The sequence below is a fragment of the Mus caroli genome, chromosome 12 (genome assembly GCF_900094665.2).
Source record: "Mus caroli chromosome 12, CAROLI_EIJ_v1.1, whole genome shotgun sequence".
NCBI lineage: Eukaryota > Metazoa > Chordata > Mammalia > Rodentia > Muridae > Mus > Mus caroli.
The window spans coordinates 79614522-79631556 of NC_034581.1; the positions used below are offsets into that span (position 1 = coordinate 79614522).

The 17035-nt window shown below is 46.5% G+C and overlaps 2 protein-coding genes across 5 annotated transcripts in view; one reads left to right on the forward strand and one right to left on the reverse strand.

Moving 5' to 3' along the window:
- The window catches only part of Eif2b2 (eukaryotic translation initiation factor 2B subunit beta), a 7593-nt gene extending 5680 nt beyond the window's left edge, over positions 1–1913 (forward strand). The window contains exon 8 of the mRNA XM_021178966.1: positions 1396–1913. Within this exon, the coding sequence (XP_021034625.1) occupies positions 1396–1553 (158 nt within the window). The 3' untranslated portion in view covers positions 1554–1913. The remainder of the gene's footprint in view (positions 1–1395) is intronic.
- An 8442-nt stretch (positions 1914–10355) lies between these two features.
- The window catches only part of Mlh3 (mutL homolog 3), a 36497-nt gene continuing 29817 nt past the window's right edge, over positions 10356–17035 (reverse strand). For 2 of the 4 annotated variants that reach the window (XM_021179401.2, XM_029484848.1), the window contains exons 9-12: positions 16202–16225; positions 16040–16118; positions 13355–13506; positions 10356–11602 (exon numbers count right to left, since the gene is read on the reverse strand). In XM_021179401.2, coding sequence (XP_021035060.1) covers positions 11495–11602; positions 13355–13506; positions 16040–16118; positions 16202–16225 — 363 coding nt within the window. In that variant the 3' untranslated portion in view covers positions 10356–11494. Of the gene's footprint in view, positions 11603–13354; positions 13507–14065; positions 14127–16039; positions 16119–16201; positions 16226–17035 lie in introns of those variants that run through there. The other 2 variants (XM_021179400.2, XM_021179402.2) reach the window with 2 other exon arrangements.

Sequence of the window (17035 nt, forward strand, 5' to 3'; positions counted from 1 at the left end):
GTGTGTGTGTGTGAGTGTGTGTGTGAGTGTGTGTGTGTGTGTGTGTGTGAGTGTGTGTGTGAGTGTGTGTGTGTGTGTGGGGGGGTTCCCTTGATTTCCTGTGTGGCTGTAAGGAGTCAGTTGGTGACTTGGCTGCTCAAAGCAGCAAGCTCTGAAGCACTTGTACTTGGAAGCTCACCTGTAGCCCAGATGCCCCTGTGCTTGGGGAGGGACGGGAAGGAGCTGTGCTTCTCTGGCCTCATCTGAAGGCAGAAGCTCAGTTCCGTGAGCCCACGGCCTGGAGCAGTCCAGCTGGATGCACACACCTCGTAAGAACAGAACGCTGTGTCTGTTATCCTGATTCTTCTTAGAAGTTGACTAACTTATCCTTTTATTTAAATAGTTTTGAAGCCAGGTGTGGTGGCTCCCATAATCCCAGCACTTAGTGGGGCGCTGAGGTCATCACAATTCAAGGCCATCCTAGTCCATCTACATAGCGAATTCCAGGCCAAGCAGAGCTACATGATGAGACACTGTCTTAGAAAACTAAAGGGAAGGAGAAATGCCTGTTCTGCCTCACTGCACGTGGTGCGGGGAATAAAGTAAAGAGGCAGTAATCCCCTCTTTCCACAGACATACGCTGTAGACAGCAGGCAGGAAAGTGTGGGGTCCCGGGTGTGTTAGGAAGAAAGGGAGGTGGTGACGGGATTTACCTAAGACTTGTGACAGGTCCTGATCGGATAGCATCGCTGGAGTCCTAAGTTAGTGGGCTCTGTGTGAGGATTTGGGAAAGTTTTCCAGGGACTGAAGGGCATGAAATGCGTGTGGTATGCCAACTGGGGAAAGCTGGTCACGTGGCTGGACTGTTCGGAGCACGGAGAGAGTGGGTCACAGTAGACCTAGTGTGCTTGGTGGAAGGTTGCAATTTTGACTTTGAATATAAAAAGCCAAACTTTTTTTTTTAAAACTCTGTGTTAAACCTGCATGTCTGTCTGTGTACCACATGCAAGGCTGGTGGCTTCAGAACTGGAAAGGGGCATTGGATCCGTTGGATCTGGTTGTGAGCTGCTATGTGGTGGTAGAAATCAAACCCAGGTCCTCTGGAAGAGCAGCTAGTACCTTAGCCAGTGAGTCATTGCTCCAGTCCCAGGTTTGAATTTTACGTGTCATGAAAAGACATGAGAGAGGTTGGTTTAACTGGCATAGTTTGTTCTGGTTTGAGGCAGTGTCTCTGGCTATCTTCTCACTGGCCGTCTACCCGACTCAGCCACTGGAAAACGTTAACGTGAGAATCACAAGTTGAAGCCACATCTCCCAGTTTGAACTCTGCCACAACTGTCTAGCATTATTGAACTCACACTCTGCGACGATAGAGCTGGATCCTCAGTTTACCCCTAGCATGTGATTGTCTTGCAGGAGACATTCTGGAGAAGGTCAGTGTCCACTGTCCTGTGTTTGACTACGTGCCCCCCGACCTCATTACCCTCTTTATCTCCAACATTGGCGGGAACGCACCATCCTACATCTACCGCCTGATGAGCGAGCTCTACCATCCTGATGACCACGTCCTCTGACATGGCCTGCCCTATGCGGAACCAGCTTAGACTCAGAGTGGAGTGGAGACACAGCATTGCTGCTACAGTGGGAGGCCAGCCTGAGCCCTCAGTGTCGCCTGCCTTCCTGCTCATCTCCAGTGATGAGTGTGTCCAGGACTGCTCCTGCCTTCCGGGCTTAGCTGAGCAGCAGGGCTCGCTTACCTGGGGATTTTGGAGCCACTTTGTGTGTGACCAGGCTGTGTTTGCTTCAGGAACTTCAACCTTCTGGCTCAGTAGTGTGCTAGACATGCCATGACTACTTTGCCGGGTTGGTGTTTGCTCAGAAATGCCTTCCAGACCTTTTCCTAGGCTGTGCCAATAAAAGCTACTGGAAACTTCCCCAAGTTCGTTTATTGTTCTGAGCGCTGAATGGACTGAAGTGTCAGAGTGGCCCCTTCTCTGTCTGCATAGAGGCTGTGGTCAGAGAGGGAAGCCTAAAACAAGTAAAAAATAAAAGCAGTTTCCTTGTATAACTAACTGGAAAGGGCCCCAAACAACTTTTTGGTATCTACAGTAATGGCTTTAAGACTTGAGCCTCAGGCTAGAGAGATGGCTCAGTGGTTAAAAACACTGACTGTTCTTCTAGAGGTCCTGAGTTCAAATCCTAGCAACCACATGGTGACTCACATCCATCTGTAATGGGATCTGATGCCCTTTTCTGGTGTGTCTGAAGACCCTGTACATGAAATAAATCTTTAAAAAGAAAAAAAAAAAAAAAAGACGAGCCTCATGGAGCTTAAAATACACCACCTTGGGGTCTACTTCTAGACTCTGCCGCATCAGATTTCGGGAAGAAGGGAACCGTTTAAAGCTTCCTCTTCTGACGAGGCTGAGGACTGATTAGTCGGACAGGCAGCTAGGAGCCTGCACTTGCAGAATTACTCGAAGGAACCCAGGGACACAGTAAACTATCAGGGTAGCTCCGTCACAGCCTGTGTTTGGCAACAGCAAGAAGATAAAGTAAATATGGTATTTATGCAGCAACGCTGTGCAGGCTGCAGGTGAAGTTCCTCCTGCAGCAGCTGGACAGCAGTTGAAAGCATCTTGGTTGGTTTTCCCAGCCTTGAATTTGCATTAGTTCTCCATATTAAAAAAGCTAGAGGGGCACTTTCCAAATTCGGGCTTCTGACCCACATTCCCAAATGACAGGTGTGCAGCTTCTCAAGTGACTGGTGGTGGCCCAGGGCAAGCACAGCGGCCTTCCAAATGGTTGTAGTTAGCTACAGCTGGATAACATAACTCCATTCGGTTGGGATTGACAGGCCACCTGTCAAAGGCATGCTCGAATTACCAGTTAGAGTGGGGGAGGTATTTGTAAGGAAGTCCGCATTCTGTTCCATGAGTCAGGGTGGCTGGTGCTGAGAGGACACACAAGCAGTATGTAACGTGACCCTTAGTCCACTCAAGCATCACCCATGAATGCAGAGTTAAAAGTTGGAAGAACAGCAGTGGTAGCAAGCTATAGACCCCCAGTTGTCCGCGTAGTGCTTTCCAATGGAGTTTTGACAAAGTGCCTTGGGATAAATCGTGTGTGTTAGGACCCACTGCTCAAACTGACTTCCCCTTGAGATCTCCATCTCTTGAGGCAGAGTCTGGATGAAGGGAAGGAGCTTGGGAATCCTCACATTTAACCCCAAAGCACTGAGTGATTTGGAGGGGTAGTTTGATAGCCACATTTCAGTAAACTGGTTGAAAGTAAGTTATAAGGGAAAGGCATTGAGGTGGATAGCAACATGAGAGATCTCTGCTTTGCAGATGGTCATAGATCACAGAGGGTTGACCTGAAGGGTCTAAGAGCCTGCCTGACTCACTCAGACTTCTAATTATTTCCTGCCTAGAAGATGCTGTGCTTTCTCAGGAAGTGGTGCGTGTCTGCCAATTACAAGCCATTGTCTCTGAAAACAGCAACTCACTTGGGTACAATTGTGTGGTTTGGATTAAGCACAGCAGCAAGTCGGGGCCTCGAAATTTGTTTCTGGCTTGCCACGACACTTTTTGTGCATCCCAGTCTCTGTCTAAAATTAGCACCAGTGTCTTTCCAGGCACAACTGAGACGGATGAGCGTGAGACAGAAGCTGTCTTCGAGCCCAGAAGAGAAGGGCAGGATGCCGCTGTGGACTCTACAACTTAAGTCACTTAAGCCAACCTACCCCTTCTCCTCCTTTTCCTGTTCAAGGATTGGCTAAGGCCAGGAAGAGAAGCGGCACTCACCGACAGGGTCACGACCAAAGACTTGCAACCCGCAGCCTTGCCAGGCCTACCTCACAATACTGTCCTGCAGGCAGGACCCAGAAAAAAAACAAACAAAAAAAACAAAACAAAAAAAAACTTTATGCTTGGACAGAATTATAGAAACAAGAGCCATGGCTGCAGATGTCTTCTCGAACACACCAAATAACCTGCCAGATAATGAATGCAGTTTGTAAAGACACTTGTTCCCACGGTCTCTATCTTCCAAGTTGGGCAGAGGGCAGGAAAGGCATAATTCTTGGAACTCGAATAAGGAACAGAAACTCCTAATTTAGCTTCAGAAGTCTGAAAACATACTCTCAACAAAAAAAAAAAAAAAAAAGCAAGTGTGATGTAAAGTGATCCTCAGAGAAATGCTGGTACTCAGACTGGGTTTCACAAATATGTTTCAAAACCATTTTTAAAAACCGAAAACTTGCATTAGTCTTTGAATAACAAAAGCTGCCTGGCACTGGCTGTACTACTGAACTCTATAGCAATGTTAATCTTTCATATATACAACTTGGTCCATCAGGCCCACTCAGCCATGAAAACTAACATGTAGTGACAAAATTCAAAAGGCTCTATACCGTCTACTTGACCTCTCAGAAACTCCTCATGTTAGGGTGGGTTCAGTGACTCAGCTGGAGAAGCGAACTCACTGCCAATCCTGGTATAAAGGATAAAGGATGGATAAAATGGACTTCCACAAGTTGGTCTCTACCTTCTACATGTGTGTGCATGTGTGTGCATGTACACACACATACACAGTTTACAAAAAAAATAAATAAATTCTGCATCAGTGGATATGCACCTAAGTTACCCTAAAAGAAGTCTTTTGAAATGGGGCTTGCAAGTCTTTTGTATCTGGTCCTTCTCTGTACATCATTGTGTGCAGAACTGGGACCAGAACTCAAGGCTTTGTACGTGGGAGGCAAGCGTTCTGCCACCAAGCTCCATCACCAAGCAGCTGGGCCAGGACACTGCAGCAGCTACATAGTTATTAATAAGAACTCCCATCTGTGTGTCACTCACAACAAAGGTGCCACAGATTAGATGTTTCCAGTAATTGCTGTGCCAGGGAGACTCCTGACTGGTTTTCTCCCCTAGGCACGCTGACTGCATTTAGAATCAAGTCTGCCTGGAAAAGAAGCTAGCTTGTGCTGAACTAAGTGAAAACCTGATCAGATCCCTAAAATTCATAATCTGTAGAAGTCCGCAGGCTAAGGAGCAAGGTCACAAAGCTGGTTAAGAGAAGGAAGCAGGGCACAGAGCCCACCCTGGTAATCCCAACACTTAAGCAGCCGAGGCAGGAAGATTCCAACTTTGAGGCAGTCTGAGCCACTTACAGAGTGAAACTTTGTCTCAAAACTGCAAACCAGGCTAGGTGTGGTGACCCATGCCTTTTAATCTGGAGGCAGAGACAGCAGGATCTCCGTGAGTTGGAGGCCAGCCTGGTCTCCAGTGAGCTCTGAGGCAGCCAGGACTGCACACAGAGAGAGACCTTGTAATCAAACAACCAAACAAAAATGCCAACCAGGGGCTGGATGAGATAGCTCAGTACTTAGGCTCTTGCAGAGGACCTGGATTGGGTTCTCAGCACCACACACAGTGGTTCACAGCTGTCTGTAACTCCAGTCCCAGGGGATCTCATGCCTTCTTTTGTCCTCTGTGGTCACTGACCCGAGGGCACTAGACATACATCTGGTGCACAGACACATACAAGCAAAACACCCATACACATAAAATAACATGATAAATCTAAACGAGTTTTTTAAATGCAAGCCAAATCAAAGGATAAATAGTAGTAGCTGGCTCCACACTGCCTCTGAGTCACTAGCTGCCACTCTTTGCTCTTGAAATAAGCACTAATGAGTTTTAAGGGTAACCTCAGGAGAGGCTGGCTGAACTCGGATTGCTGTTGGATCTAGCTTTCTGCTCAGCATTCAACTGGTAAGGTAAGCCACTCCCAGTTTTAGTCAGGATGTCTTTATCAGAGGTGATGGAAGAGGAGGAGGAGGAAACATCAAGGAATGGGCATAGGGAGAAGTGCTCTGAAGGTTTGCGACAGCTCCGGGCCACAGGATGACCTTTGACTGCACCTTCTGAGGCAATGGGCACAACCCACTTTTTTAATGATGGGCCAGCGACCAGAGGAAGAGGAGTAAGGATACAGCCTGGTGTATCCTTATCTGGTGCAGAATAGCTACAATTTCAGTCTCTCTAGACTTCCTTCTTTCCCTCTCATCCTGGCCCCACCTTTTAGCTGTCTCACAGTCTATGAGTGGCAAAGCACAGTGGCAGACACACTGTCTGGTTCTCTCTGTAAGCCTAATGATGTGTGTTTCGTTGTGGTTTATAACCGTTTCTTTGTAAATCTTGATCCTCCTGCCTCAGCCTGCCACATTCTGGGATTACAGGTGTGTAGCACCATTCCCTTAAAGAATTACGTTTGTGTATGTGTATGTTTGTGTGACATGTGTGTGAAGGCATCTTTGTACCCTGCTGAATGCACAGAGGACACATCAGGTGTCCGACATGTATTCCCTCATTTGAGGCAGGAAAGATCTTGTATGTTCCCGTGCTGTAAACTCTAGGGTAATTTGGCCTGTGATTCCCTTCCAGGGACTTCTCCTGTCTCCACCTCCCAACTCACCTTAAACCAACTGAATTACAGGCAAATACACCCTGTTAAGCTTCTATATGGGACCCAGGCCTGGACACTGGTTTTTTTGTTTGTTTGTTTTATGAAACTGGCCTTTTTTCTCCCCAGCCCCACTCCTGGGCTTTAATGGGATGCAGGACCAGCACTCTCGGTTTCGTGTCAGAATGGCTCTTCTCCAGATGAGCATGCCAGGCTCCCACTTGAGGCTTGGCCGCCAGGGCTTCTGGGAACTGCTGAACCGAATCTGCTCCCACCTGGTGTGGCCCCTCAGGCCCCGATTCTAATATTTTGGTCCTGCTCTGCCTTGCTTTTCTGTCTGGGCTGCCCCTAACCCGGATGGCTCGAAGCTCTCCATTCTCCTGTCACCAGCTCCCTGGCAGTCCTGGTGGGGCTGGTCCCCTCCCCCACATTTCGCTTACTCTCTGCCTTGGCCCTGGCTTTTCTGGTGCTAGTTCCTGTTACTAAACAGAGTGTTTTTGTTTCTGGGTGCAGGGGGCAAGGAGTTTAAATTTTTTATTTTATGTGCATGAATGTTTTGCCTGCATATATGTCTATGCACCATGTGTGTGCCTGGTACCTTAGAAGGTCAAGATGAGGGTCTGATACTCCGGAGCTGGACTTACAGATGGCTGTGAGCCATCAGGTGGATGTTGCTCATCAACCCCAGGTCTTTGACAAGAATATGTGCTCTTCCACTCTGAGCAATCTCTCTAGGTCCTCCCACCCACAGTCTTAAACCTCACAGTAATGTTGCTATCTCCTTTCAGCCCAGTGACAAAGTGCCAGCTGAAATTCAGTGATCCATAGTCTGTCCTCAGTTTCCTTACCCCTCTCCCTGGTGAAAGCTAAGCCTCCTGAAGTCAGAGGCACCAGATGCATCTTTGTTTCTCAATATATTTTGATGAACATTGCCAAAATGGAACTCTCAAGAATGGTGACATTTCACATCTCATAATTTTTACCAACAAAATTTCATAGAGTTGAACCACTAAGTTGACAAATTAATAAATCCCATAAACCAAAATGATTTTAATTTATTTAATCTAATAAAATCAGACAGGGAACTAGAGAGATGGCTCAGTAGTTACGTGCTTACAGTTCTTGCAGAGGACCCAGGTTCTGTCCCCAGCACTCACATGGTGGCTCACAGTGACCTTTGACATCAGTTCCATTGCATGCTATGCCTTCTTGTGGCCTCTGTAGGTAATTACACATAGGTGGTACACATATGCTCACACATATATACACAAAAATAATAAATCTTTAAAAATATATTACATGGGTGGGTGAGGCAGCACTGGGTGGTCTGGCTCCCAAAGACACCAGCACAGCCTAGGTCACCCTGTAGTCAATGGCCCAGTGGCCAAAGATGGAGTCCTGGATAATATCCTGAGCCAAGGTGCTGGTGTTTTGAATCCTCTATCTGGAATTTATTTATTTAAAGGTGTGTATTATATATATTAGAGGTGTATATTTATATAGAGGTGTGAAAGTAAAAAATGTCAAGGGATATTGACAACCAGGAGCCAGAATATCCATTTCAAAATGAGCAACCCACAGGGGCGTGAGGAGGACACCCAGAGGCCCACCTGCCACCTGGTCACAGCGGGAGCCTCTATGATGTGCGAGTATGTGGTAGAGAGATGAGAGAGAAAGAGAAGCAGGTGGTTTGAGTACTCCAAGTCCAGAGAGGCAGGACTAGAGACAAGTGGGTGGAGAGGAACAGCCTGTTGTGAATACCCTGCCACCTGAAGCCATGAAGTACCACGAGCTCAGGTTGCCACCGAGGGCCATGTCTGGGCCTGCGGCCATGGAGCAACAGGGAACTGTGCTGATTGTCCATGGCTCACATTATCACTACAGGCCAAGTGGATGTCCCTGGTCTGGGCAGACAGACCATGGGATCTGGGCCAAGCTGGGAATCATGTTGGTGTCTGTACTGGCTGGTTTTGTGTGTCAACTTGACACAGCTGGAGTTATCACAGAGAAAGGAGCTTCAGTTGAGGAAATGCCTCCATGAGATCCAACTGTAAGGCATTTTCTCAATTAGTGATCAAGGGGGAAAGGCCCCTTGTGGGTGGGACCATCCCTGGGCTGGTAGTCTTGGGTTCTATAAGAGAGTAGGCTGAGCAAGCCAGGGGAGGCAAGCCAGTAAAGAACATCCCTCCATGGCCTCTGCATCAGCTCCTGCTTCCTGCTTGAGTTCCAGTCCTGACTTCCTTGGTGATGAACAGCAGTATGGAAGTGTAAGCCGAATAAACCCTTTCCTCCCCAACTTGCTTCTTGGTCATGATGTTTGTGCAGGAATAGAAACCCTGACTAAAACAGTGTCTAAGGGCTATGCAGAGCTGGCCCCACCCCACACTGGCTGAAGTACTTAGAGAGCTGTCTCTGTACCTCACCTGGTGGCAGGGATGTAGGCAAGCAAGCCCAAGGGTGTGAACATGGGAGAGCTGGCCCCATGACTCATCTGAGGCACAGGTGGTGTGGGCCAGGGAGAGCTGGCCCTCCGCCTCCCAAAAGCCTGGACAGTAGAAGAAGAGTATCTACTCCCACAGGTCATTGTCTGGCTTCCACACACATCAGGGCCCATGTGTGTACACAGACAGAGACACGCACATAAACAAATGTCTAAAAAATTACGAGCATATATTAGAAAATTAAGTGGTGTGTCTTTGTTCTTATGGTCCTTGAGTTAAAAAAGGACAATATAAAACCCTAATAGGCAATAAAGGTAATCTATTAGATATTTTTGGCTAATAAGTTGTTTTTATGCTATGAATGCAAATGAGCTTATAAATTATTAAAAGAAGATAATTATCTCCTAGCTTCTCAGGCTAGCCAGGAAGACATAATTCACGGAAAACATTTTCTGATTCTCTGCTCCTCTTGGGAAAACAGGAGTTGGCAGTAACACAGAAGCGACCCTTCTGAAAGCCTCCTGACACTCGGTTAAGAAGTGCTATCACTCATTTGAAATCCTGAGAACTGGGCTGACATAAAAGGATTTTTTTTTCAAATTCTTGGTAGGGCAAGCGTGGCAGTGATTCATGGTGAGTCACCATGCATGCCTTGAGAAGTGAAGACAATTACAAGCTGGAGTTCAACGGGCATCCTCAGTATGTCTGAGTTACTGGACAGCCTGGGCTACAGGAGACTCTGTCCCCCCAACCCCTTCTCCTCCTCACTGATCTGGGACAATGCTGCAGAGGCCCTGGGCCACATCTCCGCACTGAACATAGACAAGATGCTCTGAGAGCATGAAGCACTCACTTGTAACAGCTCTGAGACAAAGGCCTGCCTTAGACAGCAGGGCCCATTCTTCAGGGCTCCAGTGATAAAGCCATCGGCACCAGCAGGAACCTAGTGCTGGTTCCCCTCCACCTGCCCTGGGGCCCAGGCTCACACAGGCGTTACTTCCATCCCTCCGATACCCTCCAAGACCGCTGCCAAACACACTGTTCCCTATGAGTACACATTTCTTTTCTGCACTAAAAAATATAGAATTCTTTCACTGATGGCGAGGCCACCGTGAGCAGGATGTCAGGAAGAGCTGCTGTGGGCACCCCTCCCTCCTGGCGCCTGGTTAATTATACAGCAGAGGGAAACCTTGCAGTAAGAACTACCAGCCTTCCCCACGGTCCTTCAGTCGTCTGAGCAGGATTAACCGTACATCATGGGAGAAGCAGGGAGAATACAAATTAAAGGAGGCGGAACAAGCATCTTCGGAACCATCAGTCCCGGTCCCAAGTGACATCTAAGGCCACAGGCATGATGTAATAAAGCCAGCATTCGATGAGGAAAGGACCCACACCACCCTCACCTCCTGCAAAACCAGTGTGGAGCACGTGTGGTTAGGATGAAATAAATGATGCATTTTGATATAATAATTTCACAGAAGCATTTTATAAAGTACAAATTCATTTTCAAAAACAAACCCATTATTTTTTAGTGTTTTATTAGTCCAGAATAGAAGCATTCACCTCTGGTTTTAAAAAAAACAGTAAGACTATCAAAAAACCAGGGATAAGGTTGTAATTTTTCTTGCCAGGCAGTGGTGGCACACACCTTTAATCCCAGCACTCGGGAGGAAGAAAAGGGGGATCTCTGAGTTCCAGTTCCAGGACAGCCAGGTTACCAAGAGAATTAAAAAATTCTTTTCAAACTTTCTCTATTCTGTCTTTGTGTCTCTCTGTCTATAGTTTACTTATTTGAGTCAGGGTCTTGCTATCTATCCAGCCTAGGCAAATGGTGGCCTGTCACGGACTTGTCTCAGCCTCCCAGGTACTAGGATTATAGGCATATGTCACCACACCCAGCTATAAATAACTTTTAATCCCTAATATAATTTAAAGTCGCTCTGGAAGACATCAGGAATTTTATTTATTGCTTTTTTTTTTTTTTTTTTTTTTTGGTTTTTCGAGACAGGGTTTCTCTGTGTAGCCCTGTGGCTGTCCTGTCACTTTGCAGACCAGACTGACCTTGAACTCAGAAATCCACCTGCCTCTGCCTCCCAAGTACTGGGACTAAAGGTGTGCGCCACCACTGCCTGGCAGGAAATATTTTTATAATGAGCAGAGAAACACCATACGTCTGTAATGCACAATGTGAAGAAGCAGGGGTGTAAAGCGAAGGAGACAAATGCAAAAGAGAGATTGATGGGGAGGGGCGGAGCCAGGGGCTCAGAGGACAGCAGACCAGCGCTTAGGGCTTAGCATCCTCACATAATGTAAACTGAGAGGCTGGGGAAAACTGCTCAAAAACAATAGCTGCACCCCTCAAACATAAGCCAACTCACCAATTACAAAATCATTACATTTTATCACTAAATCAGTTTACAAAAGATGGGTATTATATGGCAAACTCCTGTGTGCATGGATGCAAAGAAATAAACTTCCCTTAGGCTTGAGTGCACGTGCCTGCTCCATCTGCTCTGGGAGACTGATGTGCCAGCCCTCTCAGGGCCGGCCAACCTGCTCAGGACGCACAGCACCCCCTTGTCTCCTTACACTCCATAATTCTCTTCTCATGGGGGCTCACAAGGAGGTATGGGCTGCTGCAGGTTCTGCTCTGTTTTTCCAAAGAGATGCCAGGCATGAACCATTTTGCGGAGTTTAGCAAGATTGGGTTTAACCTATGAGAAGAAAGAGAATAACTATAGTTACCAATTTTTTTTTTTTTTAAGTATTTCAAAGAATGGCTCTCCAAATGTGTTTAAATTTCTCCTTCCTGGACTCAGAAAAAGATGACAGCATCCCTCAGAATTAAACTGAAAGTCAAATTCTTATCTCCTCAGTGATGGGGATAGGGATTTTTCAAAGAGGTGGGTTTTTGTGGAGGGGTAGTGGGACTGTTTAGCCTGCATGTATGTATGTACATGCCTATGCCTGCAGAATTCAGAAGAAGGCATCAGGTCTCTTGAAAGTGGAGTTGCTGACAGCTCTGAGTGTCACATGAAGCTGCAAATCAAACCTGGATCCTCTGGAAGAGCAGCCACTGCTCTTAACCACTGAGCCATTTTTTCCAATCCCTTAAAAGAATTTTAGTGTAGTAAGATTAACTGGATAAGTCAGGAAACAAACAGTATATGAAATCTCCATGCAAGGAAAGACTTTACAGCCATTAGCAAGAAAGAGAAGCAAAAGAAAGGATTCTGGAAAGCAGCAACACAGTACCCTGTGCACAGCCATTTCTGTTTCCTTTCAGATGTGAACAGAGGCTGCAGAGACGGCTCAGAGGTTAAGAATACAAACTGTTCTTCCAGAGCACCTGGGTGTAATTACCAACACCCATATGGCGGTTCACAAGCATCTGTAACTCCAGAGTGGATCTAACACCCTCTTCTAGGCTCCACAGGCACTGTATACACACATGGTGCTCAAACATACATGAAGAAAAAAACACCCTTACACATAAAAGAAAAGAAGACCAGATTGTAACAAGAACAGAAAGTGTTCTCAGTGTAAGGACTCCGCGCAGACCCTGAGTCAGCCACATCACTGTTCACGTGTTGCTTGGGCACAGATCAGAGCCACGGCACAGGAGATCTCCGAAGGCTGCTTCCTTCCGTGGCTGACGAGAAAGCAGGGAGATCCTCTGAGAGAGCCAGCTCCAGCTGAGGGCACACACTCGCAAGGGACTGGATGCCGGCTATGTTCTGACAGCTGTGGGCTCGAGACATTTCTACCTTCAGGACTCATGAAACTTGGAGCTGGCAGGCAACTGATGTGCAGGATACATGATATTCAAGATACATGTACACATGGGAAGCTCAAACACCAGGAGGCCATCATGGAGATAAGCTGACACTTTAGTCTAAGCTCCATTTCAAATGTGAACTGAAAGACCAAGTGGATGGCCTTAAATAAAACTTCCAGTGCACGCTTTTCAACAAAACTCTCCTGTTTGGAGAGGATAAAGATGGATTACAATCAGATAGCAGAAGCTGAAAGAAAGAAAAGATAAACTTCGCTTCTTCCTGATTCTATAGGTCTATGCTGCTTGTTGTTGTTTTTGTCGACTTTATATAAGCTATAGCCACTGGGGAAAAGAGGGGAACTTCATTTAAGAAAATGCCTACGTCAGTTTGGCTGTAGGCAAGTCTATAGGGCATTTTCTTGATTAGTAATTGGTGTGGGAGGGTCCAGCCCATTGTGGGTGGTGCCACTCCTGGGCAGTTGGTCCTGGGCACTGTAAGAGCCGGGCTGAGTGAACCTGTGACCAGCACCTCTCATGGGTCTCTGCTTCCGTTCCTGCAGTATAATTGTGATGCATGAGCCAAATTGGCCCTCCCTCCCCCCTCCACACACCCCCTCGGCCTCCAAGTGTATTTTGGTTGATTTTATCATAGCAACAGGAAGTAAACTAGAACAAGGTAGGACTGTACCTGTTTTTCCTGCTCCAAGTGGTCCAGGTCAGCTAAGGGCAGCATTGAAGGTCTCCCATGAGCACACTGAAATGGCAGCTGGGACAAGGACAGAGCTTCGATGAGGCGGCAGCTCTCTTCTAGGCTCAGACGATCATTAAACTTAATAGCCCCTAATGAAAGAGACACCAAAAAGTTACAGTGCACAGTGAAGATTGGTGTCAACCTGTGCCAGAACGGAGAACCTGGACACAGTCATGGATTTCTTAGACTCCTTTAGTCTGGCCTTTATACTGCTTGCGACTGGCACCTGAGGTTATGGGAAAGCCTCAGTCTTCAGGACTGCCCTCCTATCTCAGCTTCCTAGCATGGTTTGTCCCTGTGTTCTGGAGGGGTGGAGCCCTCTTGCTTTGGGGGCTTTCTCAAAGACATAGGGCAGTATTTGCCTACTTAGGAAAAGTATGTGGAGTTTTAAGTAGTTTCCTTCTGTCCATGAAGGTTCAAAAGCAAACTGTTTTCTTTTTTTTTTTTTAAAGATTGATTTATTTATTTTATGTATGCGTACACTGTTGCTGTCTTCAGACATACCAGAAGAGGGCATCGGATCCTATTACAAATCGTTGTGAGCCACCACGTGATTGCCGGAATTTGAACTCGGGACCTTCGGAAGAGCAGTCAGTGTTCTTAACTGCTGAGCCATCTCTCCAGCCCAGCAAACTGTTTTCTTATAGTGTCTGTTTTGTTTTCCCTTTTTCTTGATTTCAGTAACAATCTTCCTGGTTTAAATCATCACCTGTTAGAACAGGACTTTATTCTAAGATCAATTCCCTCAGTCAATAAGTATTAACTAAATGTCTGCTGTGCGTTAGGAGCCTTTACAGACAGCGAATGGCCCTCTCTACCTTCACGGAGCTCCAACAGGTAAGATCACACAGGACAAATCATTACAGAGCAAGCTCAGTCACCAGTGCTATGAACCCTAGGCCGAGAACATGCAACACCAAACCAGCCTAGCTCAGGCCAGGGAATGCTCTCTTGCTAAACTATTTCAGCTGAGACACTGAGTTAAGAGGACCGAAGCAGGCAGATCTCTGAGTCTGAGGACAGTCTGGTCTACAAAGCAAGTTCTAGGACAGCCAGAGACACACAGAGAAACCCTGTCTTGAAAAACCAAAAAAAAAAAAAAAAAAAAAAAAAAAAAAAGAAGAAGAAGAAGAAGAAGAAGAAGAAGAAGAAGAAGAAGAAGAAGAAGAAAAAGAAGAAAAAGGAGAAGGAGAAGGAAGAGGAGGAAAAGAGGAGATTTCATGATTTTTTTCCTTGGAGAAGGAACACAAAGGCATGTTGGACTGAGGAAAGGCCAGTGTGAGTGTCGAGACACAGGAGGGACAAGACAAAGAAGAGGTTGGAACTGTAGCACACCATGCAGTGTGACTGCTGAAACCCAAACAGCAGGCAGGGCTATGCCCAGTCCTGGTGAGCCACAGGCTCTGGCTTTGCTAGGGATGGTAGGAGATGCCTGTGACCCAGCACTTTGGAGGTAGAGAGGGCGGAGGATCAGAGTTTAAGATTATCCTCTGTTACATACTAAGTTAAGAGACCAGCCTGGGCTGAAACTTTAAGAGACCAGAAACTTTATCTCAAAGAAACAGACAAAAATGTAAAAAATAAATACATAAAATACTTTTATACCAAGAGCATTCGTAAATGGCAATGTGTACATCAGATGGAAGAATGACATGCTTAGAAACATGTTTTAGAAAGATCTCCCTGGCTGGGTGTGGTGGCTAACACCTGTAGTCCCAGCTGTGGGAGGCTGAAGCAGGAGGATTGCTACAAGTTAGAGGTCGGCTTATTATTCTATGTTAGCAGTTCTAGGACAGCCTGGGGTACAAAGCAAGACCCTGCCTGAAGCAAACCAAAACAATTACCAAAAATTTTGGAGGTGCTAAGGGAATAGTTGCTGGAGCAGGAGCTGGACGGGGTGAAGACTAGGCAGAGGGCTCACAGGGAGGTAAGGAGAAGGGCAATGTAGACAGACTCAGACTCTGAAGACAGTGATGGTGCAGGGCTGGAAACAGAATAAAGGGGCAAAGGACACTGGGATATTTGCAGGGTGCAGACTAAGCTTGGAGAGGCAGGGGTGAGAAGCTTGAAAGGAGAGGAATAAAGTGGGGGTGACAGTGGGTCCCAGAACAGTTGCAGGCAGCTCCGCAGTGGCCACGTCCCTAATTTGAGTCCAGCAATGCCATGTCCTCTACGAATCAAATCCCCTGCTCACGACCCTTCACTAGACCTGGGCCCTGTATCAGCTCTAAAGGTCTCACTAGAACCTTCTAAGCGTCTGGTCTTTATTTCCAGCCTAATTTCTTGGTACTCTTGGCTGCTCCTCATGAGAGGAATTTAGTCTGGCCTTTGTGGCCCTGCCAAGGCTGCTCCTCACGCTGTGATGAGCCCCAGGCTCACTCTGGCCTCACTCAGGACACCTCCCTTAAGGCCCACCCCTCTACTTTCTTAGTCAGTTTCTACCCCAGTTCTAGTAGTGTTCTACTTTCAAAAAGTAATTTTTGAAAATTAAGGTAGCATCAGCCTCTTGACCTATACTACACCCTGTAGCAGGTGAAGAGAAAGGAGCGCTTGTCTCCTATACAATCACTGTACCCTGCCAATGCTCGGCTCCCCAGACTCCAGCTACGCGCAAGCTCTTACCATGGCAGGCCTGGGAGGCCAACACCTTCTGGACAGTCAGTGGCAGTGTCCCTTGGATACTTCCTGTGGTCTGGAGCAGCTACAGAATTAGTAAAAGGGAAATGAATGAAGCCTTGTGTGTGACACGTCCGTGTGACACTCCCAAATAAGAGAAAAGCTTACCTCCACTTGTTCTCGAATTAATTCCTAAAAAGCCAAAAGGAAAACAGGCATGAATTGGCTGTTCTGCTGTCCTTGCCCTTTTAGCATGTAAAACCATCCTCAGTGAATAGAAACAACCCCAACGATTAGGAAATGTGAGGACGTGAACTGAAAAAGTAAATGCATAGCCAGAGAGACTACAGCCGAGGGAAGGGAGCCTACAGTGTGAGGGAAGACCTCTGCCAGTAATACAAGAGGCTAACATTTAGATATATAAAGAGCTAAAGTGACACACACACACACATACACAGAGAGAGAGAGAGAAAGACAAAAGTGCCGACCAGTAGATGAACAGACAATTCTCAAAAGAAGCATCAATGGCATATATACATATATATACATATACATACATATATACATACATATACATACATATATACATACATATACATACATACATATACATACATATATACATATATACATACATATACATACATATATAGCCATCAGAAAGTGAGAAATAAACCTCCTGTGAGATTCCATCTCACTGCAGTCAGAATTACTATCATTAAATCAAGGGAAGCCAGGCGGGGGTGGGTGGCACAACACCTTTGATCCCATCGACTGGGAGGCAGAGGCAAGCAAATCTCTTAAGTCCGAGGCCAGTGCAAGTTCCACAAAAGCCAAGACTCTTACACAGAGAAACCTTGCCTTGAAAGACAAATACACAAACAAACAAACAAACAAACCAAGCCTCCCCCGACCCCAAAAAAAAGAAGATAGAAAGAAAACACTACATGGGCCAGATGGACTGTAGGAGGATGGACTGACTGTAGGAGGATGGACTGACTG